A 26,461-nucleotide genomic window follows, 5' to 3' on the forward strand; every position below is an offset into this window, starting at 1 on the left:
GGGCCCGGCCTGGCGCTCTCAGGCTGACCTCCTCAGGGCCTCCCCTTCGGGCTGTCTTGAAGCCCAGGAGCCCTTAGGGAAGAACAAGCAGGGAAAGAAGAGAAACTGGAAAGGTCCGCTGCGGAGAAGCCAGTGTGACCAGGGCTGGGGGGTGGTCCCATCCTGAGTGAAGAAGCCAGTGAGCCTGGACCCACCTCCCCACAACGCACCTGAACAGCAGCATCAAGGCTTGTAGAAACGTCCGAAAGTTGTTGTGCCGGTTGATGCTGGTGTCGTCATCCAGGGCGATGTTTCCAAACACCTGAAGTGGAGAAGAAGGCTGCAGACCACTGCTGCTGGGTCTTCAGGAGCTGCAGCCGGGCAGGAGACGGTGTGTGTGCACGTGTGCACCCACATGGGACAGGACGCTGCCCTGAGCCAGATAACCCCGACAGAAGCCGCCACCACTGCTGCCGGGGCTGGTGGCTTCCAGCTCCAGCAGCGTCTGTGCATTTCCAGGGTAGAGAAAACCTCTGGAGAGGCAAACGTATCCCTGTCCCACGGCCCAGCGTGCGCTGGCTCTGGCTCTGAGCCTGTCCAGGGATCTCCCAGAGTGACTAGTAAAAGCGGGGGACCCAGAGCTAAGTCTTGGTGGGCTCTGCCAGACAGAAGAAGGGAAGCGTTTTAAAATTCACTCTCTCATCAATGACTCCAAACCAGTAATTATACTGATACTACGATAGTCACTTGAACCTTTCTCTTTACAATTCTGTGCAAACATCACAATGGGTTTTCTATCCATTTTAATTTCTTTCTTTCAAGGTTAGAAATGCAAATGAGTCCCTAACTCTAAGCAGCTTAAACTCGAATCCAGATGAAAATGTACGAATCATCATCTATCCATCAAAAATACAGACCAGGCTTTGGGACGAGGGGAAGATGGCAGAAGAGTAAGACGCGGAGATCACCTTCCTCCCCACAGATACACCAGAAATACATCTACACGTGGACCAACTCCTACAGAACACCTACTGAACGCTGGCAGAAGACCTCAGCCCTCCCAAAAGGCAAGAAACCCCCCACGTACCTGGGTAGGGCAAAAGAAAAAAGAATAAACCGAGACAAAAGAATAGGGACGGGACCTGCACCAGTGGGAGGGAGCTGTGAAGGAGGAAAGGTTTCCACACACTAGAAGCCCCATCGCGGGTGGAGACTGTGGGTGGCGTAGGGGGAAGCTTCGGCGCCGCGGAGGAGAGCGCAGCAACAGGGGTGCGGAGAGCAAAGCGGAGAGATTCCCGCACAGAGGATCGGTGCCGACCGGCACTCACCAGCCCGAGAGGCTTGTCTGCTCCCCCGCCAGGGCGGGCGGGGCTGGGAGCTGAGGCTCGGGCTTCGGTTGGAGCGCAGGGAGAGGACTGGGGTTGGCGGCGTGAACTCAGCCTGAAGGGGTTAGTGCACCACGGCTGGCCGGGAGGGAGTCCGGGGAAAAGTCTGGACCTGCCGAAGAGGCAAGAGACTTTTTCTTTCCTCTTTGTTTCCTGGTGCGCGAGCAGAGGGGATTAAGAGCGCCGCTTAAAGGAGCTCCAGAGACGGGCGTGAGCCGCGGCTAACAGCCCGGACCCCAGAGACGGGCGGGAGACGCTAAGGCCGCTGCTGCCGCCACCAAGAAGCCTGTGTGCGAGCACAGGTCACTATCCACACCCCCCTTCCGGGGAGCCTGTGCAGCCCGCCATTGCCAGGGTCCCGGGATCCAGGGACAACTTCCCCAGAAGAACGCACCGCGCACCTCAGGCTGGTGCAACGTCATGCCGGCCTCTGCTGCCGCAGGCCCGCCCCGCACTCCGTGCCCCTCCCTCCCCCCCGGCCTGAGTGAGCCAGAGCCCCCAAATCAGCGGCTCCTTTAACCCCGTCCTGTCTGAGCGAAGAACAGACGCCTTCCTGCGACCTACACGCAGAGGCGGGGCCATATCCAAAGCTGAGCCCCTGGAGCTGTGAGAACAAAGAAGAGAAAGGGAAATCTCTCCCAGCAGCCTCAGGAGCAGCGGATTAAAGCTCCACAATCAACTTGATGTACCTGCATCTGTGGAATACATGAATAGACAACGAGTCATCCCAAATTGAGGAGGTGGACTTGAAGAGCAAGATTTATGATTTTTTCCCCTTTTCCGCTTTTTGTGAGTGTGTATGTGTATGCTTCTGTGTGAGATTTTGTCTGTATAGCTTTGCTTCCACCATTTGTCCTAGGGTTCTAACCGTTTCTTTTCTTAAAAAAAATTTTTTTTCTTAATATTTTTTATTTTAATAACTTTATTTTATTTTATGTTACTTTATTTTATTTTATCTTCTTTCTTTCTTTCTTTCTTTTTCTTTCTTTCTACTTTGTCTCCCTTTTATTCTGAGCCGTGTGGATGAAAGGCTCTTGGTGCAGGAGTCAGTGCTGTGCCTCTGAGGTGGGAGAGCCAACTTCAGGACACTGGTCCACAAGAGACCTCCCAGCTCCACATAATATCAAACGGCGAAAATCTCCCAGAGATCTACATCTCAACACCAGCACCCAGCTTCACTCAATGACCAGCAAGCTACACTGCTGGACACTCTATGCCAAACAACTAGCAAGACAGGAACACAACCCCACCCATTAGCAGAGAGGCTGCCTAAAATCATAATAAGTCCACAAACACCCCCAAAACACACCACCAGACGTGGACCTGCCCACCAGAAAGACAAGATCCAGCCTCATCCACCAAAACACAGGCACTAGTCCCCTCCACCAGGAAGCCTACACAACCCACTGAACCAACCTTAGCCACTGGGGACAGACACCAAAAACAACGGGAACTATGAACCTGCAGGCTGCAAAAAGGAGACCCCAAACACAGTAAGATAAGCAAAATGAGAAGACAGAAAAACACACAGCAGATGAAGAAGCAAGATAAAAACCCACCAGACCTAACAAATGAAGAGGAAATAGGCAGTCTACCTGAAAAAGAATTCAGAATAATGATAGTAAAGATGATCCAAAATCTTGGAAATAGAATAGAGAAAATGCAAGAAACATTTAACAAGGACCTAGAAGAACTAAAGATGAAACAAACAATGAAGAACAACACAATAAATGAAATGAAAAATACTCTAGATGGGATCAATAGCAGAATAACTGAGGCAGAAGAATGGATAGGTGACCTGGAAGATAAAATAGTGGAAATAACTACTGCAGAGCAGAATAAAGAAAACAGAATGAAAAGAACTGAGGACAGTCTCAGAGACTTCTGGGACAACATTAAACACACCAACATTCGAATTATAGGGGTCCCAGAAGAAGAAGAGAAAAAGAAAGGGACTGAGAAAATATTTGAAGAGATTATAGTTGAAAACTTCCCTAATATGGGAAAGGAAATAGTTAATCAAGTCCAGGAAGCACAGAGAGTCCTATACAGGATAAATCCAAGGAGAAATACGCCAAGACACATATTAATCAAACTGTCAAAAGTTAAATACAAAGAAAACATATTAAAAGCAGCAAGGGAAAAACAACAAGTAACACAAAAGGGAATCCCCATAAGGTTAACAGCTGATCTCTCAGCAGAAACTCTGCAAGCCAGAAGGGAGTGGCAGGACATATTTAAAGTGATGAAGGAGAAAAACCTGCAACCAAGATTACTCTACCCAGCAAGAATCTCATTCAGATTTGATTAAAACCTTTACAGACAAGCAAAAGCTGAGAGAGTTCAGCACCACCAAACCAGCTTTACAACAAATGCTAAAGGAACTTCTCTAGGCAAGAAACACAAGAGAAGGAAAAGACCTACAATAACGAACCCCAAACAACTAAGAAAATGTGAATAGGAACATACATAGCAATAATTACCTTAAATGTAAATGGACTAAATGCTCCCACCAAAAGACACAGATTGGCTGAATGGATACAAAAACAAGACCCATATATATACTGTCTACAAGAGACCCGCTTCAGACCTAGAGACACATACAGATTGAAAGTAAGGGGATGGAAAAAGATATTCCATGCAAATGGAAACCAAAAGAAAGCTGGCGTAGCAATTCTCATATCAGACAAAATAGACTTTAAAATAAAGACTATTACAAGAGACAAAGAAGGACACTACATAATGATCAAAGGATCGATCCAAGAAGAAGATATAACAATTGTAAATATTTATGCACCCAACATAGGAGCACCTCAATACATAAGGGAAATACTAACAGCCATAAAAGGGGATATCGACAGTAACACATTCATAGTAGGGGACTTTAACACTCCACTTTCACCAATGGACAGATCATCCAAAATGAAAATAAATAAGGAAACACAAACTTTAAATAATACATTAAACAAGATGGACTTAATTGATATTTATAGGACATTCCACCCAAAAACAACAGAATACACATTTTTCTCAAGTGCTCATGGAACATTCTCCAGGATAGATCATATCTTGGGTCACAAATCAAGCCTTGGTAAATTTAAGAAAATTGAAATTGTATCAAGTATCTTTTCTGACCACAATGCTATGAGACTAGATATCAATTACAGGAAAAGATCTGTAAAAAATACAAACACATGGAGGCTAAACAATACACTACTTAATAACGAAGTGATCACTGAAGAAATCAAAGAGGAAATCAAAAAATACCTAGAAACAAATGACAATGGAGACATGACGACCCAAAACCTATGGGATGCAGCAAAAGCAGTTCTAAGAGAGAAGTTTATAGCAATACAATCCTACCTTAAGAAACAGGAAACATCTCGAACAAACAACCTAACCTTGCACCTAAAGCAATTAGAGAAAGAAGAACAGAAAAACCCCAAAGTTAGCAGAAGGAAAGAAATCATAAAAATCAGGTCAGAAATAAATGAAAAAGAAATGAAGGAAACGATAGCAAAGATCAATAAAACTAAAAGCTGGTTCTTTGAGAAGATAAACACAATTGATAAACCATTAGCCAGACTCACCAAGAAAAAAAGGGAGAAGACTCAAATCAATAGAATTAGAAATGAAAACGGAGAAGTAGCAACTGACACTGCAGAAATACAAAAGATCATGAGAGATTACTACAAGCAACTCTAGGCCAATAAAATGGACAACCTGGAAGAAATGGACAAATTCTTAGAAATGCACAACCTGCCAAGACTGAATCAGGAAGAAATAGAAAATATGAACAGACCAATCACAAGCACTGAAATTGAAACTGTGATTAAATATCTTCCAACAAAGAAAAGCCCAGGACCAGATGGCTTTACAGGCGAATTCTATCAAACATTTAGAGAAGAGCTAACTCCTATCCTTCTCAAACTCTTCCAAAATATAGCAGAGGGAGGAACACTCCCAAATTCATTCTATGAGGCCACCCTTGATTCTAAAACCAGACAAGGATGTCACAAAGAAAGAAAACTACAGGCCAATATCACTGATGAACATAGATGCAAAAATCCTCAACAAAATACTAGCAAACAGCATCCAACAGCACACTAAAAGGATCATACACCATGATTAAGTTGGGTTTATTCCAGGAATGCAAGGATTCTTCAATATACGCAAATCAATCAACGTGATACACCATATTAACAAATTGAAGGAGAAAAACCATATGATCATCTCAATAGATGCAGAGAAAGCTTTCGACAAAATTCAACGCCCATTTATAATAAAAACCCTGCAGAAAGTAGCCATAGAGGGAACTTTCCTCAACATAATAAAGGCCATATATGACAGACCCACAGCCAACATCGTCCTCAATGGTGAACAACTGAAAGCATTTCCACTAAGATCAGGAACAAGACAAGGCTGCCCACTCTCACCACTCTTATTCAACATAGTTTTGGAAGTTTTAGCCACAGCAATCACAGAAGAAAAGGAAATAAAAGGAATCCAAATCGGAAAAGAAGAAGTAAATCTGTCACTGTTTGCAGATGACATGATACTATACATAGAGAATCCTAAAGATGCTACCAGAAAACTACTAGAGCTAATCAATGAATTTGGTAAAGTAGCAGGATACAAAATTAATGCACAGAAATCTCTGGCATGAATTTGGTAAAGTAGCAGGATACAAAATTCATGCACAGAAATCTCTGGCATTCCTATACACTAATGATGAAAAATCTGAAAGTGAAATCAAGAAAACACTCCCATTTACCATTGCAACAAAAAGAATAAAATATCTAGGAATAAACCCACCAAAGGAGACAAAAGACCTGTATGTAGAAAATTATAAGACACTGATGAAAGAAATTAAAGATGATACAAATATATGGAGAGATATACCATGTTCTTGGATTGGAAGAATCAACATTGTGAAAATGACTCTACTACCCAAAGCAATCTACAGATTCAATGCAATCCCTATCAAACTACCACTGGCATTTTTCACAGAACTAGAACAAAAAATTTCACAATTTGTATGGAAACACAAAAGACCCCGAATTGCCAAAGCAATCTTGAGAATGAAAAACGGAGCTGGAGGAATCAGGCTCCCTGACTTCAGACTATACTACAAAGCTACAGTAATCAAGACAGTATGGTACTGGCACAAAAACAGAAAGATAGATCAATGGAACAGGATAGAAAGCCCAGAGATAAACTCATGCACATATGGTCACCTTATCTTTGATAAAGGAGGCAGGAATGTACAGTGGAGAAAGGACAGCCTCTTCAATAAGTGGTGCTGGGAAAACTGGACAGGTACATGTAAAAGTACGAGATTAGATCACTCCCTAACACCATACACAAAAATAAGCTCAAAATGGATTAAAGACCTAAATGTAAGGCCAGAAACTCTCAAACTCTTAGAGGAAAACATAGGTGGAACACTCTATGACATAAATCCCAGCAAAATCCTTTTTGACCCACCTCCTAGAGAAATGGAAATAAAAACAAAAATAAACAAACGGGACCCAATGAAACTTCAAAGCTTTTGCACAGCAAAGGAAACCATAAACAAGACCAAAAGACAACCCTCAGAATGGGAGAAAATATTTGCAAATGAAGCAACCGACAAAGGATTAATCTCCAAAATTTATAAGCAGCTCAATAACAAAAAACCAAACAACCCAATCCAAAAATGGGCAGAAGACCTAAATAGACATTTCTCCAAAGAAGATATACAGACTGCCAACAAACACATGAAAGAATGCTCAACATCATTAATCATTAGAGAAATGCAAATCAAAACTACAATGAGATATCATCTCACACTGGTCAGAATGGCCATCATCAAAAAAATCTAGAAACAATAAATGCTGGAGATGGTGTGGAGAAAAGGGAATACTCTTGCACTGCTGGTGGGAATGGGAATTGGTACAGCCACTATGGAGAACAGTATGGAGGTTCCTTAAAAAACTACCAATAGAACTACCATATGACCCAGCAGTCCCACTACTGGGCATATACCCTGAGAAAACCATAATTCAAAAAGAGTCATGTACCAAAATGTTCATTGCAGCTCTATTTACAATAGCCCGGAGATGGAAACAACCTAAGTGTCCATCACTGGATGAATGGATAAAGAAGATGTGGCACATATATACAATGGAATATTACTCAACCATAAAAAGAAACGAAATTGAGCTATTTGTAATGAGGTAAATAGACCTAGAGTCTGTTATACAGAGTGAAGTAAGTCAGAAAGAGAAAGATAAATACTGTATCCTAACACATATATATGGAATTTAAGAAAAAAAATGTCATGAAGAACCTAGGGGTAAGACAGGAATAAAGACACAAACCTACTAGAGAATGGACGTGAGGCTATGGGGAGGGGGAAGGGTAAGCTGTGACAAAGCGAGAGAGAGGCATGGACATATATACACTACCAAATGTAAGGTAGATAGCTACTGGGAAGCAGCCGCATAGCACAGGGAGATCAGCTCAGTGCTTTGTGGCCGCCTGGAGGGGTGGGATAGGGAGGGTGGGAGGGAGGGAGACGCAAGAGGGAAGAGATATGGGAACATATGTATATGTATAACTGATTCACTTTGTTATAAAGCAGAAACTAACACACCATTGTAAAGCAATTATACTCTAATAAAGATGTAAAAAAAAATAAAAAATAAAATAAAATAAAGATCAGTGACATATGTCTTTGTATGCCCACATACCAAAGCAAGAAAAAATATATGTTTGTTTTAAACAGCATCAGATCTCAGCAAATTTTAAGCAAGACAACTTTTCAACCCCTGGAAATTGAGTTTAAAAATCAGTTTTCAGCTAACCTTTAGACACTGTCTCCTTCCACTACAAATTAACATTTGAGTCCATCTCCCATCCCTACTACTGGAAAGTGGCCAGATGCCAAAAGTATCAACTGGGACACTGCTTTGTGTATTTTAAACATTTTCCCAAATAGCTGACAAAGCGTTCTTTGACAAAATAAAGGTAAGTTACGCAAAAGCTAATTTTGACCAGGACAGTGACCTGGTATGATCCTGTTGACTTTTTCCTTCAACAGCATATAATCTCCGGTACAGGATCAGGACGCTTGTCCTTCAGAAGTGCTGCTGGGCCAAAAGAATGACCAGCTGCTGCGCCGCAGGCCACTCGGCATCCTGCAGATGTGCTCAAACACTCCACCGCCGTGGGTGCCCAGCACTCAAGCAATCGTGCCCACCAGCGCCCTAGCACACCCCAGCAGGATTCCACTAGACAGCAGGGCCGGGCATCTGCCCACAAAGGGTGGCACTGCTTGGCCTCAGCCACAGAAGAGTCTTTCTGAGGATTAAGTTCATAAAGCGCTTAGAACGGCACCTGGCTCATAGAAACGTTGCCGAAGTGCGAACGTGCCATCGTTATCGTGCGATGGCCCCGCGCACACCCACCTGCATGCCGACGATGGCGTAGATGAAGAACAGCATGGCGATGAGCAGGCACACGTAGGGCAGCGCCTGTAGAGACACGGGAGGGCAGGTCAGCTCCAGGAGGGAGGACAGGTCAGCTCCAGGAGAGAGGCCTGCCCCCTGGCCTGAGCCTCATCGGCAGAGCGGATGGTGGCTGGGTCTCTGGGGCCACACTGGCCTCAGCTGACTGCAGACCCACCCCACTGACCACCAAGCTACTGTCAACTCCTTCATCTACAAATCAAGCCATAAAAGCCACCTCAGCCCTTGGTGAGCATAAACAAGATACTCTCCATAAGCCTGAAAGCGTCCTTACAAACCATCACGGGACAACGGGGGCCACGGGAGGTGTGAAAGCGTCCTTTCAAACCATCACGGGACAACGGGGGCCACGGGAGGTGTGAAAGCGTCCTTACAAACCATCACGGGACAACGGGGGCCACGGGAGGTGTGAAAGCGTCCTTACAAACCATCACGGGACAACGGGGGCCACGGGAGGTGTGGGCCCCGCCCCGGCCTTCCCGAGGAGGGCGCTCGGGCGGTGGCGGCAGAAGGCCCCAGCCTGCACAAGGGAGGGGTCAGGCCGCGCCTGGCCACGCCCAGCCTCACCTTGAAGGACTGGACGAAGGTCCAGAGCAGGATGCGGATGGTGTAGCCTTGGCGGAGCAGCTTGATGAGTCGGGCGGCGCGGAAGAGGCGGAGGAAGCTGAGGTTGATGAAGTTGTTCTGCAGGGAAGAGAGGTTATGCTCTGACCTTCGGGGACCAGCCTCCCACAGGCGCAGGGCGGCCACACCCCACCCCACCTCCCCAAGTCACTGTGCCCCAAAGAAAAGCGGGTGAAGAGAGAGAACGGAACAAAAAGTCACCGCTTCACAGTCTAAGCAGCAATCAGCCACCAGGAAACCTTCCAAGAGTGAAGCTTGTCTTTGCAAACCGCTTCCCATGCAGCAAATCAGAGAAACGCCCTCCACAGGGAGGGGCAGAGGAAAGTCCCATGAAGCACACCCCCCCCCCCCCCGCTGCCACGTGGAAGGGGAGGATGCCTGAAGCCAGGCCTCCAACACTGACGGCCTCTCACAGGGCACGGCCCAGCCGCCCAGGGGCAGGGCTACCACACGGCCAGCAAAGCCCCGGCCTGCCTGGGGCCCAGCCGAGAGGCAGGCCCTTCCTCCGGGCCTGGGCAGGTGCCCGCACGCAGGTCACCGCAGGAGACGTAGGTGGTGTCGGTCCTGCTGCCCACGCCAGGGAAGACACCTCTGCAGCCCACTATCCGGTGTCTGCCCCAGAGAGCCCAAGCCATCTCGCACGGTCCCCTCATCCAAAGGGTCGAAGTCAGGCACAAACGAACCCAACCGTCTCTGGACTGCACGGATGACCCGGGAGCGAGGCTTCCACCTTGGCCCAGGGGCGCCTGAATTCCTGGCCATCCCTTTCGGGGGCACGGCCCTGCTCGGCGTCCGTGAGTAGGCAGGGGTGCTCGCAGGCCCGGGCGGCTTCCTGTCCTGTCTGCTTGGAAACCAGGTGCCCACGCGCAGCCTGAGGTCAGCTTCCCCACACTTGGCTGCTTTGAAATATGCAAGCAGCTCAGGCTAGACACATTGTGCTGCCAGATGCAGTGGTCAAATACAGAGAAAAGAGAGCACAGGTGCAGCGGCAGAGCTCACGCAGGAGGCGGCGGGGCCTGGGCAGAGCCGCGTCCTCCCTCCAGGGCTGCCCATCTGGCCTTGGCTGGGACGAGGCATTGGTGGAGAGACGGGCCTCACTCCGCCCCTCCACTGCCTGTCTCAGGGGCTGGCTTCTTTGCTTCCCACCAGGGACTCTGGACTGTCTCTGCTGGCGAGGGGCTTACAGCTACCCTGGGGGACGGCTCCCGGGTTTTGGACAGTGCCACAGGGAGAGGCGGCAGTTGGCAGGCACGAGGAGGGCCGGCTGTGGCCCAGATCAGCACGCAGGCAGAAGTGGACCTCGGGGTGTGACCCTGGAGGGTGTACTCGTTTCCCTGCAGCTCCCTCACCGGCTCGCGCTGGGGCAAGAGGACCTCAGGGTGGATGAGACATATCCACACTCTCTGAGCCCCGTGGGCCTGAGGACTCTCAGGTGAGCCAGTCGCCTCAGGAGGACGGGCACAGGGATGCAAGGGGGGACTGCCTACGGTGCCAGGATACCCTTTGTACAAGACAGTAAACCACAGAAAGGGGGGAGCTGCCACCTCAGGGGTGTCTGCTTTCAAACCACCTGCGCAGGTGGGTCTGGAGGGGCCGAGACCAAAGCAATTTGCTCAGACGGTTGGGACAGACAAGATTTCCTGAAAATACTGGGGGGAAATATAAGCTTCTGGGTAAGAAGGAAGAGACGGAGGCCACAGCGGGCAGCGGAAGGCGCTGTTCGTTCCAGTTACTGGATGCGTGAACGCAGCCCCTTCCTACTTTCTGTTGAGACCCAGGTCCCAACTCTCCTCCCCAGCTTCTCTCTCGGGGCTCCACAGGCACGTAGGAGAAGGTGCACGTGCCAACAGACAGACAGCCCTAGAGAGCCGTGAGGGCGGAGGTGACAGCGGCCCCAGATGCCGCAACCACAGTGTGACAGGCTGAGTGCACCATGGCTGCACCCGTGCGCGAGCCGCCAGACACCACCATGCAGACTGCATGCGGGACAGCAGGGGCAGCAAGCGCACAGCGGCCTCCCCCTGGCTGCGCACCGTCACCCCTGGCCTCAGCCAATCCCCTGGAGGTGGATGCAACATGCCCCGACCCCCCAAGTCCATGGTTTCTGCTGTACCCACGAGCAACCCCACCTACTTCCAAGCCAGGCCCCTCCTTATGGCCCCTGCCTCTGAGCCAGGAAAGGCCAGCTTTACAGCCCTCAACACGGAGCTGATTTACGCTGAGGGAACACTGGTCCCCAGCTCCACTGAGCACCAGCTTCCACCTCTACACGATGGAGGTGTTAGGACATCATGCCCGGGGGCGAGGAATCCCTGAGAAAAGGAACTTACGGTGCATTGAGCACTGAAACGCCGCCACAGAGGCAAACGGAGCCCAGGCCGAGGCCCACGTCTCCTACATCCAAGCGCATCACTGCCTCTGGTCAGAGTCACAGCACAATGAGGTGCCCCCCCTCACACTGTGCACGTGTCGGGGACCACACACGTGCCAGGGATGAGGTGCAGCAGAGCGTGGGACAAGCTGCTCTCCTACTCAGCTTCGTTCTCAAGGGGACCGATGATGGGAGAGAGAGAGAAAGGAGAGAAAGCCTGTGGAGAAAGCCCACACACGCACAGTACCCTGGACATTGACATGAAGGCAGAGGAGGGCACAGAGCGGGTGGACAGGAAGGGCTGAGCAGAGGCCTGGTGCCACGAGCAGAGCCTGTGCGAAAGATGTGGCCTGGTATTTTGGCAGCATCAAACAGCCTTTTCTCAAAACTCAAGCTTCTCTGCTCCGATTGTGAAACCCTTTATCACAAGCGTTCACTTTCTGTAGCAGGAATCTCAGAATCTGCTACTTTGCACGAACTTGCAGGCATGGCCTCAGCTCACTCTGCTCCCAGCATCTTCTCTCTCCCCTCACCCGGAAGGAGGCTCCGTCCACACCTCCTGCACGGGCTCCACACAAGCTCGCTGACCAGGGCACACAAGAATCAGCGACGCTGGATGAGGGCCCAGCCCTCTGCTCCCTCCTGGGGCAGTGCCCCTCTTTCTACTCAGGCCAACCCCCCAGCCTGGTGCCCCCAGCCAGGCCCCCACGGAAGATACGTCCAGGAAGGACCCTACAGGAGACCTTGTCAGAGGCCACTGGGCAGAGCCGAGTCCGCTCGGTCTGCCAGTGGAGACAGAGCAGAAGGGACATGACTGTGCAGCAGAAACCATGGACTTTTCGGGGATCAGGTCCAAACTCACATCCTGCAAAACCTCCCCAATTCTGAGCCAGTCTCATCACTTACCTGCCTCTCACTCAGAAGCCCCTACCTCCTCTCTCAGCCCAAGGCCAGTTCCTGTGATCAGGTGGTCCCTGGGGGGCCCTCATAAGCCCCGGCTGGACCCCAGGAGCCAGGACAGTGCGTGAGAGGCCAGAGGGGCGGGTGCAGCTGGGCTCTGAGCACAGGAGGGCAGCGGCGAGGGGTGACAGGAAGCAGAAGGGAGGAGGACCGGAGCAAGCAAAGCGAGGAGTTTTAAGAACTATTTAAAGTCATGAAACCAACCGTTTCCTATATGTGATGTTTTCATGGATGGATATTTGCGTATTATTTACAAATTGGGATGTTTGAGCGGCAGGCGCACAACATACAGACGGAGACATGGTTTTCGCATTGTATGTTGGTTGGGTGACGTGAGTCAGCAGGTAGGTGAGGGTAAATCAAGAACAGAAACAAAACAAAAGAGAAAATGAGTCACCAACACAAGCAAAACTCAAACTCTGAACACTTCACTGGAAATTTTTAGGATTTGGGTAAACTTTGCATATTTTGTTTAAAAGGTACCGAATCAAAACACATTTTTGAAATTTGTAGGTTATGCAGACGGGGGCATCATTTGCATTTGTTTGTAATGCAAATCCAAAGATGACTCACAGACACTTATTTTTTTATTTCCAGGCAAAGAAATCAATGTCAGTTTTATGCTTGCTTAGAGTGCATTCTCTACGTGACCCTGGTTAAGACTGTTGCTCTATGGTGATTTTTAAGTCGGGGGTGGGAACTGACACTCATATTTTTGCCTAAGGAAAAAAAAGTGCATCCACAAAGTAACACATGAAGTGACTACAATGGAGAAAGAAAAAAAGACACCGAAATCCACAAGACAGCTTCCTTTCACCTTTCCTCCTCCAGGCAGGACAGGGTGAAGACCGCCCTCTGAAACCACTAGTGGCCGGGGCAGCTGAGCTTTCAGACCAAGCAGCTTCTCAGCCCTCCTGCCAGCCCTGCTGGGCGTCCAGGATTGGTGGTGGCTACCCTGGAGGTCTTGCTGGGATTAAGTTCTCGAACATCTGCAAGCCGCCCTCCCTTGAGTTTCCAGCAGCTGAGGGGCCTCTCTGTGGGGAGGTGCCCCTGGGAGACAGTGCCTCTGCGACATCAGCCGGGCACCCCTGCCTGCCCCACCTGTGGGTGCCCTCCCAGCCGTCACCCCTCTGCCGAGGGGGCACACACACGCCCAAACCCCCAGGGCTGTGTCCTTGCAGTTGGGAGCCCAGTGTCAGGATGCCTTTGTCTGGGGCATAAAGACTCCTGTGCCCAAGGAGGCGGAGCGCCTAGGCAGAAACCACGCTGGGGAACTACTTCTGGGTGAGAAGAGGTGCACAGCGAAGGGGCAGCGCCCGGGCAATGCTGCAAGGCCAGCAGCCGGGGGAACAAATCACCGTGTTTTGTTGTTAAGATGGCAGCTTTCAGCTTTTCGCCTGGATTATTCAGATCACTGACTTTTCAAAACCATGAAACAACTCACATAAACAAAGGAATACGTGCAAGTATATGTACACACGTATTTTAAATAAAGGTAATACAAGATCCATATATTCGTCATCCAGCCTAAACGGAACGTCACCGTTACTTTGGAAGCCCTGCGTGCCTCTCTTCCCCAGATGTAGTGACTATCCTTAATCCTTGTTAATAATTGCTTTTCTGCACTGTTTTACCTCTAACTCTTAAAACACGTTTATACTTGCCTGTTCTTAACTCTGTGACGGGATTAGACTACACGTGGCCCTCTTGGGCTCAGGCAAAGCTGTGCTCTCACGCTGAGCACACACCGCTTTGGGGAAGCATCCTCTCGATAAGGGTGCCATTCACTGTGTCAATAAACCACTTCTGCCGCTGCTGCTGCGAACAACGCTGCCATGAACATCCGCGTGAAAACGTCTCCAGGTTCCTCCGCCAGGCACCCTGGGCAGGCACACACGCCCGCCCCTCCAGCGAGGCCGAGCTGACCGACACCCAGCAGCAGTGTCCACATCCTCGCCTACAGCCGGCAGCCTCAGGGTCTCTGTTTGACAAACGCTGGGTGTGGAATGGCACCTCAGTGCCGTTTCGCTTTGTACTTCTTTGATTACAAGTAAGGTTGAGTATCTTTCTGTGGCCACTTGTGTTTTCTATTTTGGAAGATGCCCCACCGTACCTTCTGCTCCCAGGAGAGCCTTGCACGTTCTGGACGCTAACCTCCACCGCGAGCCTGGAAGGCCTCCGCCCTCCAGCCTTCTGCTCACTACATGCTGGCCTCACGCTCTTTTCCCCCATGGATCTCATCCCATCTCATCTTACAGGCTCACGATTCCTAGCCGTACGTCACTGGCCTGCGTCTCCTCCGGCTGCCCGCTGGACGACTCCTGGGAGGACAGCAGGACTGAACTCTAACATGGACAAGGTGCAGCCGGACCGTCCTCGGCAAACCTGTTCCTCACAATTCCCTCCCTTTTCAGTGAATGACAACCCACTTCTCCAAGTGCACAGACGACAAAGTATGATGCCATCCTTGCCTCATCTTTCACACCCACGTCCGACCCATCTGCAGCTCTACCTGGAAATTACACCCAGAACTTGACGATGTCTGACCACATCCCAGCTCCCAGCTCCTCTCCTGGCTCACAGCAGTAACGCTCGGCCGCACACACATCCTCCAAGGCCCACTACCCAGTTGTCAGCACTTACATCTTTGTTTCTGAGAGCTTTCCCAGGCCAGGACACGATACCCAGGCCCTAACATTAATGAAGGGTGAACTGCTGAAAAAATAATTCTCCGGCCCCCTCCCCCCAGCAGCAGACAGCGGCTGCTGGGAGAGCCCTGGGGTAGTAACGGTAGCTGACTTGATAGCGCCTTTCCTGGGCTGCCTGCCTCTCTGCTGGCTTCCAGGTGAACGACATGCACCACATTCTGGTCTCAGGGTCTGTTTCTGGGGGAACCCAGCTAAGACAGCCCTGACTGGTCTCACTGCCTCTGCCTGTGCCCTGCACAATATTCTCAACAAAGCTGCCAGGGCTGTGCTCTTAAATGCCAGGTCGTGTCACTCCTCTCCACAAAACCCTCCAAATCCTCCCATCTCACTCAAAAGAAAAGCCAAGGTTTACCGACTGCAAGGCCTTCACCGTGCAGCCGCAGCGCCCACCCCTCCTCCACCCCTGGGGGTCTCTGCACTCCCTGCCCCCCAGCTGGCACCTGCTCAGGTTCCTTGCGAGGCCAGACTTCCTGACCTGGGGTCGCCGTCTCAGTGGCACACAACCACGGCTCCCCAGTGTCTCACACGCCCTCTGCTTTGCCTTCTCCCTGGTCACTGTCTGACACCATGTGTCTTTCCCATTAGAATAAGCGGGGATTTTCATCTTTTGTCCCAGCACTTAGAATAGTGCTTAGCACATGACAGGCACTGCATACACATTTTAACGCGTATACATGAAGGAATGTGATGCAAATATCCTTCCCCTGTTCATGGATTGGCCTTTCTCCTTTTGATACACAGAAATTTTATATTATACAAGTTTTTTTCCAGTTATGGCTGGTGCTTTATATATATATTTTGCTTAACAAATCAGTCCTTATCTCAAGGTCTTAAAAATAATCTCTTGTATTTTCTTCTAAGAGCTTTAAAGTTTCTGTCTCTTATATTTAAGTCTTTTCCTCCATTTGCAGTACTTTTGTGAATGGTGCAAGCCAAGACCCAATTCCTCTTTCTCCTGTACTGATCATTAGCTACGCCCACAGACGGTCACACGCAAGTGGGCCTGAGTCCAGGCTCCTGGGCTACCCCACGCGGTCTAAACTGCTACCGCTCTGCAGGAAGCCGCCGCCCTGGCGCGGCCCCAGGGGCACCTTCTGACTATTAGGCATCTTGGCTACTTGGGAGGCTTTGCTCTTCCTTATAAATTTTAGAAGCAGCTTTCGTCAAATTCCAAAACAAAGAGACAAACAAACAAAAAGAAAAACAAAATCATTGGTGTTTTTATTGAAATTGCATTGAATCTACAGATCAGTTGGGAGGAACTGTCATCTCTATGGCACCGACACTACTTACTAATTAACATCATGTATAACTCCATCTATTCAAGTCTCGTTTGGCATCTTCCAATAAAGCTTAGTAATTTTCCACAAAGAGGTCCTGCACGCGTACCTTGTCAGGTCTATCGTCAGGACTGCTGGCGCCGTAATGAAACGCAGCAAACTTACTTGAGCAATCTCACATTTAATCCATTTTAGATTACTCTGGATTTCATCCACAGACGGCTCCTCTTCATGGGCCATGTGCCACCCGCCCAGCAACAGCCCAGTGCACTGTGGAAGTGCTACATCCGGGGCCACACCTGGGCAAGCCTAGAGGGCACCGTCACACGACGGCTGGCCTGGCCCCCACACCGCTCACCTCTGCGGCACCACTGTCTCTTCCTCAGCTCACCCCTCCCCAGCACATCATGGGATGATCACTAAATGTCGAGGAAAGCTCCAACCTGGTTATGGAGGACTGGCTTAATGCACTGGTGCAGGCCTCACCAGAGCCCCAGGCGGCGTCGGCCTGAAAGACGGTGGTGAGGCAGAGCTCTGGCGATGTGCCCCATCCGCCACAGTATGTGTGTGTGCGTGTGTTTGTGTGTGTGTGTGTGCGTGAAGTTGCTGGTGGTAAGGACCACAGGGTCCTAGGCAAAGGCTACAGCTTGGTCAGGCCTCTGGAGGGAACAAAGCTTGTGGCAGAGGCCACCTCTGGATGTGGGAATGGGCACCATGTGCAGGTCTAGGCATCACATGTTAACGTCCACCCCGGACACCTACAGCCGTAGGGACACGAAAACCCCATGCGCCTTAGGCTGTGTGGACAACAGATGTCAGCAAGCCTCTGTCTTCCCAGCCCCCGCTCACACGGCAGACCCACAAAGGCAGTGACTGTGACGGCTGGGATAAAGGCTGCGCCTGGCAAGGCTGATCCAGCCACGGCCACGACTGAACACCAGCTCGTAGTGAGCAGAGACCACCTTTAGGCCTCTACAGGGAACCACATCTGAGCTGTCACTCAGCCACTTGGTGGTAAGTTGCCTACCTAAGAACCTTCACCCAGAAGCAACAGTGATTTGTCTCAACGAGGATCACTCATATCTTGGGTGCGGGCCTGCCTCTGCTGATGCCCTAGCGTCAGAGATTTACCAACAGGGGATGCCACATGCCATCAACTCAGAGCAAGCGGAGGGCGGGCAAAGGAGCAGGAGACCCAGGACCCGCCGGCGTGTCACACTCCACATCACTCAGGAGGTGTCGCTCTGATAAAATGCTGAGATGGCCTCTTACAGGCACAGAAAAGAGCTGGCCTGATGGGGCACCTCAGGGGGTTCAGGGTGCTGCACTTCAAGATGAACTGACGGTCAACAGACATACTGGGTGCCTGACCTGTAAACCGCATGGATCCAGGAAGCAAGGGGCCAAAGCGGAGGTGGCCCCTGTCACCATGACTCCAGCAGCCCGCTGGGACTTTGTGTCACCATCCCCACAAATTCAGGCTAGGCGCATCTCGGGGTCCTGACTCAAAGGGGCTGGAGACCACTTCCACTGTGGGACACAGGAAGGCCGTGGTGGCTCCTGTCGCTCTGGGTTCCCCAGAGTCTCCACGCTGGCCAGGGTGTGAAGGGCAGAGCTGCCCCTGCACAGGGGCAGGGAGAAGTCTGTCTGGAAATCAGGGGCTCCCGGGGCCTTTCTAGAGGTTCCTGGGACCAGTCTGAACTGTGCCTGGACCATCACAGCAGCCAGAGCCACACAGGGAATGGCAAGCAGGGCCCGGGCCGCACAGCACAGAGGGCTGGGTCACCTGGCGAGACCAGCAACCAGAGCAGCAGAGGGCTGGCCAGAGGTGAGGGGACCCCGGCGATGACGCGAGTCCCCAGCACAGCAGCAGGTGCCCTGCTCCTCCTATCAACCCTCTCCTCCCAGAAGTCGTGAGCAGCACCACCCTGAAGACAGCAACGGGACCCAACATGAGGCGTGGGCAGAGCCAGGTTGAGCCAGGGCTGCGAGCAGATGCCCCCACCCTGCACGTGGCCCTTCACCCGCAGCAGCGCAGGCGGCCAGAGCTTGCTTCGCCTGCCCTCGGGGCGCTCGGGTGTCTGGGAATCGACACCCCGGGCACGGCCTTTAGCCGAGGACTGGTGGGCACAGAGGTAAGAACTCTGCAGCTCTGAGGTGTGACCCACCCTGTCTCCAGAGCCCCTGGGGGATGACGCAATTCACCGGCACCTCTGGTCCTTCTCTCCCCATCCACCTCCCCAAACCTCTCTCCACGGGTTCTGCCTCAGAACACGTCCTAAGACATAACTTCTATAAGAACCTTCGCCTTGGTGTCTGTTCCTAGAGAATTCAACCTAAAAAAAATAAATGTGGTTTTTGCCATTTAGTTCTAACTTAACATGCTGTGCTGAAAGAATACGGCTTTATGACTCAGACTCTTTCAAATTTGTTGAGACAAGTTCATGTTCTAGCCCTCAGTCAGTTTTTAGATATAATCCATGTATTTTAGTAAGAATAAGAATCTCCAGCATGTGTACACACACACACACACACACACACACACACACACACACACACACACACACACACACACACACCACGTATATGTAAAACAAACTTAATACTTTAAAATATTCTAAATTCTTACTGGTTTTAGTTTGTATCTTTTTGGCACCGGTTGTTAGATGTGCATGTATTAGATAAACACAAATTTAGGAGATCCTTATCTTCCTGGTCGCTTGTTACCATGGAGCTCCCTGGTGATTCTCAGGCCACCAGCCTGGAAGACCTCCTGGGAACCAATTTCTTAACCAAGAAAAAGCATTTGCCGAGAGGACACCCACCCTCCCCCCCCCCCCAAACTCATCCCCACACTCGCCTCTGGAGAGGAGCTTCCATCTCCAGAGCTCGTGGGGAATTCTGCTCCGAGGCGCTAACGCCACCAGGGCCTGGAGGCTCAGTGAGGGAACACCTCTGGAAGGAAACCACTTGGGGCCCTGCAGGGGCAGGAGATGCTACTTACCGCAATCTCTGTTACTAAAACATCAGTAATACTTCCCAACACGGTGACGAAGTCAAAGACGTTCCAGGCGTCTCTGAAATAGTTCTGGAGACAAGGAAGGGCAGTTAGTGTGGAGCCGGTGAGGGCTCTGCCACACAAGGAGCTGCAGGAGGTGGCCTCTCATCAAGAAGGCGGCGAGTGGACAGACGCACCGCCTCAGGTGGGAGTGCACGAGGCCACGCATCAGAGGGAAGGAGCCCGGCCCCACCCGCTCCCAGGAGCAGGGCGGGGGCAGAGGTGCGGGCAGCCCCCGGCAGCCCCCTCCCTGGGGCCCCTCCAGGGTCACTTGTGTTGTGGGGGTTCAGGGAATCCCCAGCTCCAAACGGTGGGCCCCCGAAGGTCCCCTGAAGAGGGGGAGCCAGCATGCAGACACCTAAAGGCCAGGAGGGGCCAAGGCACGTACCAGCACCCCGAAGGCGATGATCTTGAGCGCGCACTCCATGGAGAACATGGACGTGAACACGATGTTCAGACACTTCAACATCAGCTCGTACTCGTAGGGCGCGTCATAGAACTGCCCGGGGAAGCGGCACCGTTGGCCCCAGGCCTGGCTGCCCTGAGACGCCCCACGGGGCTCACGGTGACCCCTGTCACACGTGCCTGCTGCACGAGGACCCCCTCCCGGTTCCCCTCGTCTCCCAGAACCTTCTCACGACCTCAGCCCACGGACGACTGGGGGCCCAGGGTTGCGCACGCACCCCGAGCTGACCAGCACTCGGGGCGACGCCCGCTCCTGCACATACCCCAGGAGGAAGCCAACCCTCCGCCAGGCTGGAGTCGGGTTCCCGCCCCACAGGCGCCAGGATCCACCACGCAGGCCCCACGCACCTTCATCATCAGCACCACAGTGTTCAGGGCTATCATAGCCATGATGAAATACTCGAAGGGTGGCGAGACCACGAACGTCCACGTCTTGTACTGGAACGACTGCTTGTTCTGGGGCATGTACCGCGTCAGGGGTTTGGCGCTGATGGCGAAGTCGATGCAAGCCCTCTGCACAGGAAGGAAGGAGCAGGGGGAGCTGGGACCCTGCGGAGCCCCTGCACACCCCCCGCCCTCATCCAGAAGGCCTCCTCTGGGCAGCCTTCCCCGCCCTGTGCTGGCCAGTGGCTCCCACGCAGAGGGGAGCCCAGGGGCCCTGCCTACACTGCCCAAGGAGAGCCCGCGAGGAGACGAAGTGGGAGGGGAGTCGCCTACCTCATTCTTCTCCAGGCTGCATTCAGACATGACCTTGTCCCCCTGCTCCTGGAAGGTGATGATGATCAAGGCCACAAAGATGTTGACGAAAAAGAAGGGGAAGACCACGAAGTAGACCACGTAGAAGATGGACAGCTCCATGCGGTACCCAGGGCTCGGGCCCTGCTCCTCATAGGTGGCGTCCACCGAGTGTTTCAGCACCCTGGGCCAAGAACCAGTGCCAAGCATCAGGGGAGCCCAGGAGGATACGACCCCGGGAAAGACGAGACCCGTGTCACAGGTGAGGCTTCTGCGGCTGAGCCCAGAGACAGTGCCACGTGCGGGCCAGGCCTGCTCCTCAGGAGGGCCATGGCTCCCGGCGGGGGCCTGTCTCGCCAGTAGGGTTTATACTCAGGGCTACTGGGGGAACCTCCTAGAGGATGCCTCAGTGTGCCTGAGGTCCTATCCCCTGGAGGAGAGGTGGGAGAGGTCCAGCAGTCCTGTGCTGCCCGGCTCTCTCCCACCTCACACCAGGTAACCTGCTCACACCCAGCTTCACCTGTCGCCAAAAGCCTTGGGCTGAGCAGGGTCACCTGGAAGAGCATCGATCCTGCCTTCTGAAGGGTGGTCTTCTCAGCCCCAAAGGAAGCCCCTGGAACCCACGCATCCCTTGGACTCCCCTTAACTGCGGCCAGAGGCTAGCACAGGGAGACGCCAAGGGGCCCATCTTCCCTCCGGCCCCCAGCCACTAAACAAGGGTTTTCAGGAGGTCACGGTGCTGTGCTCTTGGCTAATCTCCTGCTCCCCAGGCTGCCCACCCTCGAAGGGCAGGACCATGTCTCACCCGGTAAGTACAAGAGCCCGGGGGGTGTTTGCTTAGTGACGGACGCAGAGTGTACGCTCCCCACTCTGGCTGCCCCTCTGCTCTAGCCTGACCAGCCAGGGGGGCACTCACATGGGCCACCCTTCCCCCGTGGACACTGTGAACAGGGTCAGCAGGGCCCAGAGCACGTTGTCGTAGTGGAAGTCGTATTTCTTCCACTGCCGCGGCTGAGCCTCCACCTCCTCCTTCTCATAATCCAAGTACTGGCCCCTGGGAGCGGGAACACAGAGGAAGTCAGAGGTTAGAGACGAAGGGTCCAAATAAACCCCTGTGTCTGCGGTCAACTGAACTTTGAAAAGGGTCATCCATTCAGTGGAGAAAGAACCGTCTTTTCAACAGGTGGTGCTGAAAGCACTGGGTATCTACAGGTAAGAAAATGAATGTGGACCCCGCCTCACTCCATGTATACAAATTAGCTCAAAATGGATCAAAGACCTAAATGTAAGAGCTAATACTATAAGACTCTTAGAAGAAAGCACAGGGGGGCTCAGAACAGATAAATTGGACTTCATCAAAACTGAAAGCTTTTTTTGTGCTTCAAAGGACATCATCCACACACAGAATGGGACAAAATATTGAAAATCATCTATCTGACAAGGGACTCGTATCAGGGCTATATTAAGAACAATTACAATCGGTTATAAAAGGGACGGGGCTTCCCTGGTGGCGCAGTGGTTGAGAGCCCGCCTGCCGATGCAGGGGACATGGGTTCGTGCCCCGGTCCGGGAGGATCCCACATGCCGCGGAGCGGCTGGGCCCGTGAGCCATGGCCGCTGAGCCTGCGCGCCCGGAGCCTGTGCTCCGCAACAGGAGAGGCCGCAACAGTGAGAGGACCGCGTACCGCAAAAAAAAAAAAAAAAAAAAAAAAAATGGGTAAAAGATCTGAATAGACATTTTTGCAAAGAAGACCCACAAATGGTCAATATGCACATGAAAAGAGGCTCCATGTCGTGAATCATCAGGGAAACGCAAATCAAACCACAATGAGATACCACTTTATACCCACTAGCACGGCTATAATTATATTTTTAAAAAGGAAAATAACAAGTATTGGCAAGGACGTGGAGAAATCGCAACTCCCAGACACTGCTGGTGGGAACACAAAATCGTTCAGCCACTTTGGAAAACAGTCTGGCAGTTCCTGAAACTGATAAAGAGAATCATCATGTGACCCAGCAATCTCACTTCTGCGTTCATACTCGAGAGAAATGGAAACACCTATCCACAGAAAAAGCTGTACACGTGTTCAAAGCAGCAGTAATCACAATGGCCAAAATGTCCACCAACAGATAACTGGCTCAGTACAATGAGGTGTAACTTAAGAAGGAATAAACATCTGGCCATTAAAGGGGACGAAGTACTGCACAGGCCACAGCACTAGTGGTAGAAGCTGGACACACAAGACCCCAGATCACAGGATTCCATTACGTGATGTGTCCAGGACGGCATCCACACAGCACCACCCTCCCCTTCGCTCCTCCCGGAGGGTGCCTCTCCTGTCTGCTGCTCTGCTGGGGCCCAAGGCCTCAGGGGGGACGGGGAAGTGGCTCCAACCCCGGGGCGGCCCTCTGACCTCAGGGCCCAGCCTGGATCGCGAGGGCCGACGGGACGCCCGGCAGTGGCCACGCGGAGCTCCCTGAGGTGTGCGGGCAGCAAGGGCCCATCCTGCCGGGGAGGCGCGGCGCTGGGGACAGAGGAGCCGCCCTGCCCGGTTTACCTGCAGTCCCGCTCCAGCTCCTTGGACTCGTCGGTGCAGTAGAAAAACTTCCCCTTGAAGAGCTGCACCGCGATGACGGCAAATATGAACATGAAGAGCATGTAGACAATCAAGATGTTGAGGACGTTCTTCAGGGAGTTCACCACACAGTCAAACACAGCCTGCGGGAGGGCGGAGCCGTGAGGGGCGGGGCCCAGGGGCGGGGCCCAGGCCCGGGACAACCGCAAGGGTCTGGACCGGGACCGGAGGCCTTGTGTGAGAAGCTGCCTGTGCCGTCCTCCTCCAGAAGGATGATCCTGGACTGGACAGGGTGCGCAGGAGGTGCTAGAAAAGGTGCTGCGGGCAGGGGGGCCAGATGCCAAGGGGAACCTGGGGCTGGGGCTGGGGCTGGGGCTGGGGTCAGGCCTCTCTGCCAGGCCACGGGCTGGCGCGGAGGGAAGGAGCAGGGCCGGGCTGAGGACCATGCCTGGCCCCTGCCTATTGGTGGGAAGTGGGATGGGGGAGTGGTGATGCGGAGGCCAGCTCAGCACAGGGACTTGGGGCATGTCCATGAACCAGAGGAGACTCCCGTCCGTTAGCACTGCCCGGGCCGCCTGTCAGGGGCTCTCACCGTTCCCCAGTGAGCCCTTCGCTGCTGCCCTGGCCCCGGTCCCGGCTGGCTGTGCACAAAGGCAGACCCACGACCACCTCCCGAGACCCCATCTGGCACGCTCCAGACACAAGCAGCTGCCTCGGCAGCGCAGCCCCTGCCCACCCCCCCGGAGCCTCCATCACCCCCAGAGCCACTCCTTCACACGCGGCTCTAAGCAAACTGCCTGCCGTAACGCCCCATCGCTTAGCGTCTCCACAGCCCGCCTGTCCAAGCTGCTCCGAACGCTACTGCACACAGTCTTGGAGGATTAAGTGAGTCTGGATACAAGCTCAGCAACTATTAGATTGTAGCACAATTCTAAAGCCACACCCACGCTTCCGGGAACCCCCGCCCTCCCCGCATCTCCCTGTGAGCCCACCTCCCTCTCTCCGCAGCCCCTCCCCCTGCACTACAGCTGCTGATGAAACCCGCTGTCCCATCGGGCACCCCTGGGTTGAGGAAGAGGAGCCTTACAGGACACTGCGGAGAATGAGCCCCTCGGGGAGGGTCACAGAGCCGAGAGCCCGCCCCACGCACGCGACACAGGGCCTCCCCTCAGCCCTGCTCATCTTCACCCCACGCGGGAAGCTGCAGGGGACCAGGCCAGTTACACATGTGCACCCCACAACGCACACCTACATGTACACGTGTGCACATGCATGCACACACGCACAATCTACATGTGCACGTGTGCCCACACGCACACATGAGCGCACACACACCCACGGCCCCGCTCCAGACTCGCACCTTGAGCTTGGGCAGCCGCTTGATGGTCTTGAGCGGCCGCAGCACACGCAGGACCCTCAGGGACTTGATGGTGTTGATGTCTTTCCCTTTGGAGCCTCTAGAAGGAGAAGCCACCCATGTAGACAGGCAGGGGGCACACCTGTGCCCAGAGGACCTGGGGACAGGGCAGCCTCGGCCCTGCAGGCACCACAAGCCAGTGCATCTCCCCCTACGGGCTGCCTGCCAAGGTGTCCTCAGAGTGGACAAGGGCCGGGGCCAGGTCAGCAGCACCTGGTGTCCAGGGAGAGCTGAGCTTCAGGATGCGAAGAGCCCCTCCCCGCCGGGCCATGTCGTTCAGCACTCCCACCCACAGTGGGAACACCAGCTTCCTCCAGACACCATGCTGAGACCCCCAGTGGGAATAAAGTGGGGAGGCCACGCCAGGACTGCAGCCCCAGCTGGGGCTGGGCTTTGATGGAAAAGGCGTCACAGGTCAGATCTGATGGCCGTGTCCTTGGTGTGGTTTCCTGGCTTTGAAGGCTTTTGAGAGTTCAGTCTGAGACTCCCTATGGAAATTTGTAACAAAGCAGCCTTAAGAAGAACTCAAATGATCAGTCACTCTTCTTGCTGCACTTATACAAATAATCAGGCCAAGTTTAATACAAACAAATTAGTTTTACTGTGATTATCTTTGGTAAAAAAGTGGGGGTATTGTAGAGAAAAAAAAATATGTTTGTCCCTTTAGAGATATTAGATTCTAATCCTAATAATTATCTTTAAGGTTTTGCTATGTTCCTGTAAACTGGGCTGGATCCTGAATTCTTCCAGTTTCCTCAAATATCTGGCTATGACTTACCAAACTAACGTTTCCAATCTTCTCCCACCTCTCTGATTTGAAATCAGTCAGAACAAAGATTGCCCTGAAATCTCCCTGGAAGGGACAGCACCAGGTCCTCCTCACTACCCAGACGGCAGTAAACTTCAGGGACTTGCACCTTGGATAAACATTTCACAGCTGAGGAAGCCCCAGCATTCCCTTCTCTGGTCTGATCCCCTACACTGGTCTCTCAAGCCCTGGAGCAGAGAGGGGCAGCGGGCCACAGAGGGCCCCTGGCAGAGCCTCCTGCAGGCCAAGCCCCCGCTGGTTTCAGCAGGCTCCGTGCTGGACAGCTCCCAGGTCCCCAGCACCGGGAAGCTGGGGCGGCCTCAGTTCTGCTGCCCTGCCCCGCGCTCCGCACGGCCAGGCTGGCTGAGGCGAGGACCAGCTCCCTCCGTGCTGCCCCCCACTCACCTCACCTCACCTGCCACCCACATGTCACAGAGAAAATCCATTTCCGAGCCTCCCTCAGGGATGAGGCCACCTCCCCGCCTGCCCTTCCCCTCCCCCTCCCTCTGTGGGAACCCAGAGCCTCAGCCATCCTTCAAAACAAAACCAAAACACCCCATCTCATCCTGTACAAACGCTGG

At 52.5% G+C, this 26,461-nt stretch overlaps 1 protein-coding gene across 2 annotated transcripts in view; it reads right to left on the reverse strand.

Annotated features, from left to right (window-relative positions):
• Nucleotides 1-26,461, reverse strand: part of CACNA1B (calcium voltage-gated channel subunit alpha1 B) — a 193,062-nt gene that overhangs the window by 27,747 nt on the left and 138,854 nt on the right. For both annotated transcript variants that reach the window (XM_060153244.1, XM_060153245.1), the window contains exons 25-35: nt 25,016-25,112; nt 23,638-23,798; nt 21,993-22,130; nt 21,059-21,260; nt 20,690-20,854; nt 20,265-20,375; nt 19,823-19,906; nt 13,035-13,040; nt 9,443-9,559; nt 8,816-8,881; nt 210-301 (exon numbers count right to left, since the gene is read on the reverse strand). In XM_060153244.1, coding sequence (XP_060009227.1) covers nt 210-301; nt 8,816-8,881; nt 9,443-9,559; nt 13,035-13,040; nt 19,823-19,906; nt 20,265-20,375; nt 20,690-20,854; nt 21,059-21,260; nt 21,993-22,130; nt 23,638-23,798; nt 25,016-25,112 — 1,239 coding nt within the window. The remainder of the gene's footprint in view (nt 1-209; nt 302-8,815; nt 8,882-9,442; nt 9,560-13,034; nt 13,041-19,822; nt 19,907-20,264; nt 20,376-20,689; nt 20,855-21,058; nt 21,261-21,992; nt 22,131-23,637; nt 23,799-25,015; nt 25,113-26,461) is intronic.

The sequence above is a fragment of the Lagenorhynchus albirostris genome, chromosome 7 (genome assembly GCF_949774975.1).
Source record: "Lagenorhynchus albirostris chromosome 7, mLagAlb1.1, whole genome shotgun sequence".
Classification (NCBI taxonomy): Eukaryota; Metazoa; Chordata; class Mammalia; order Artiodactyla; family Delphinidae; genus Lagenorhynchus; species Lagenorhynchus albirostris.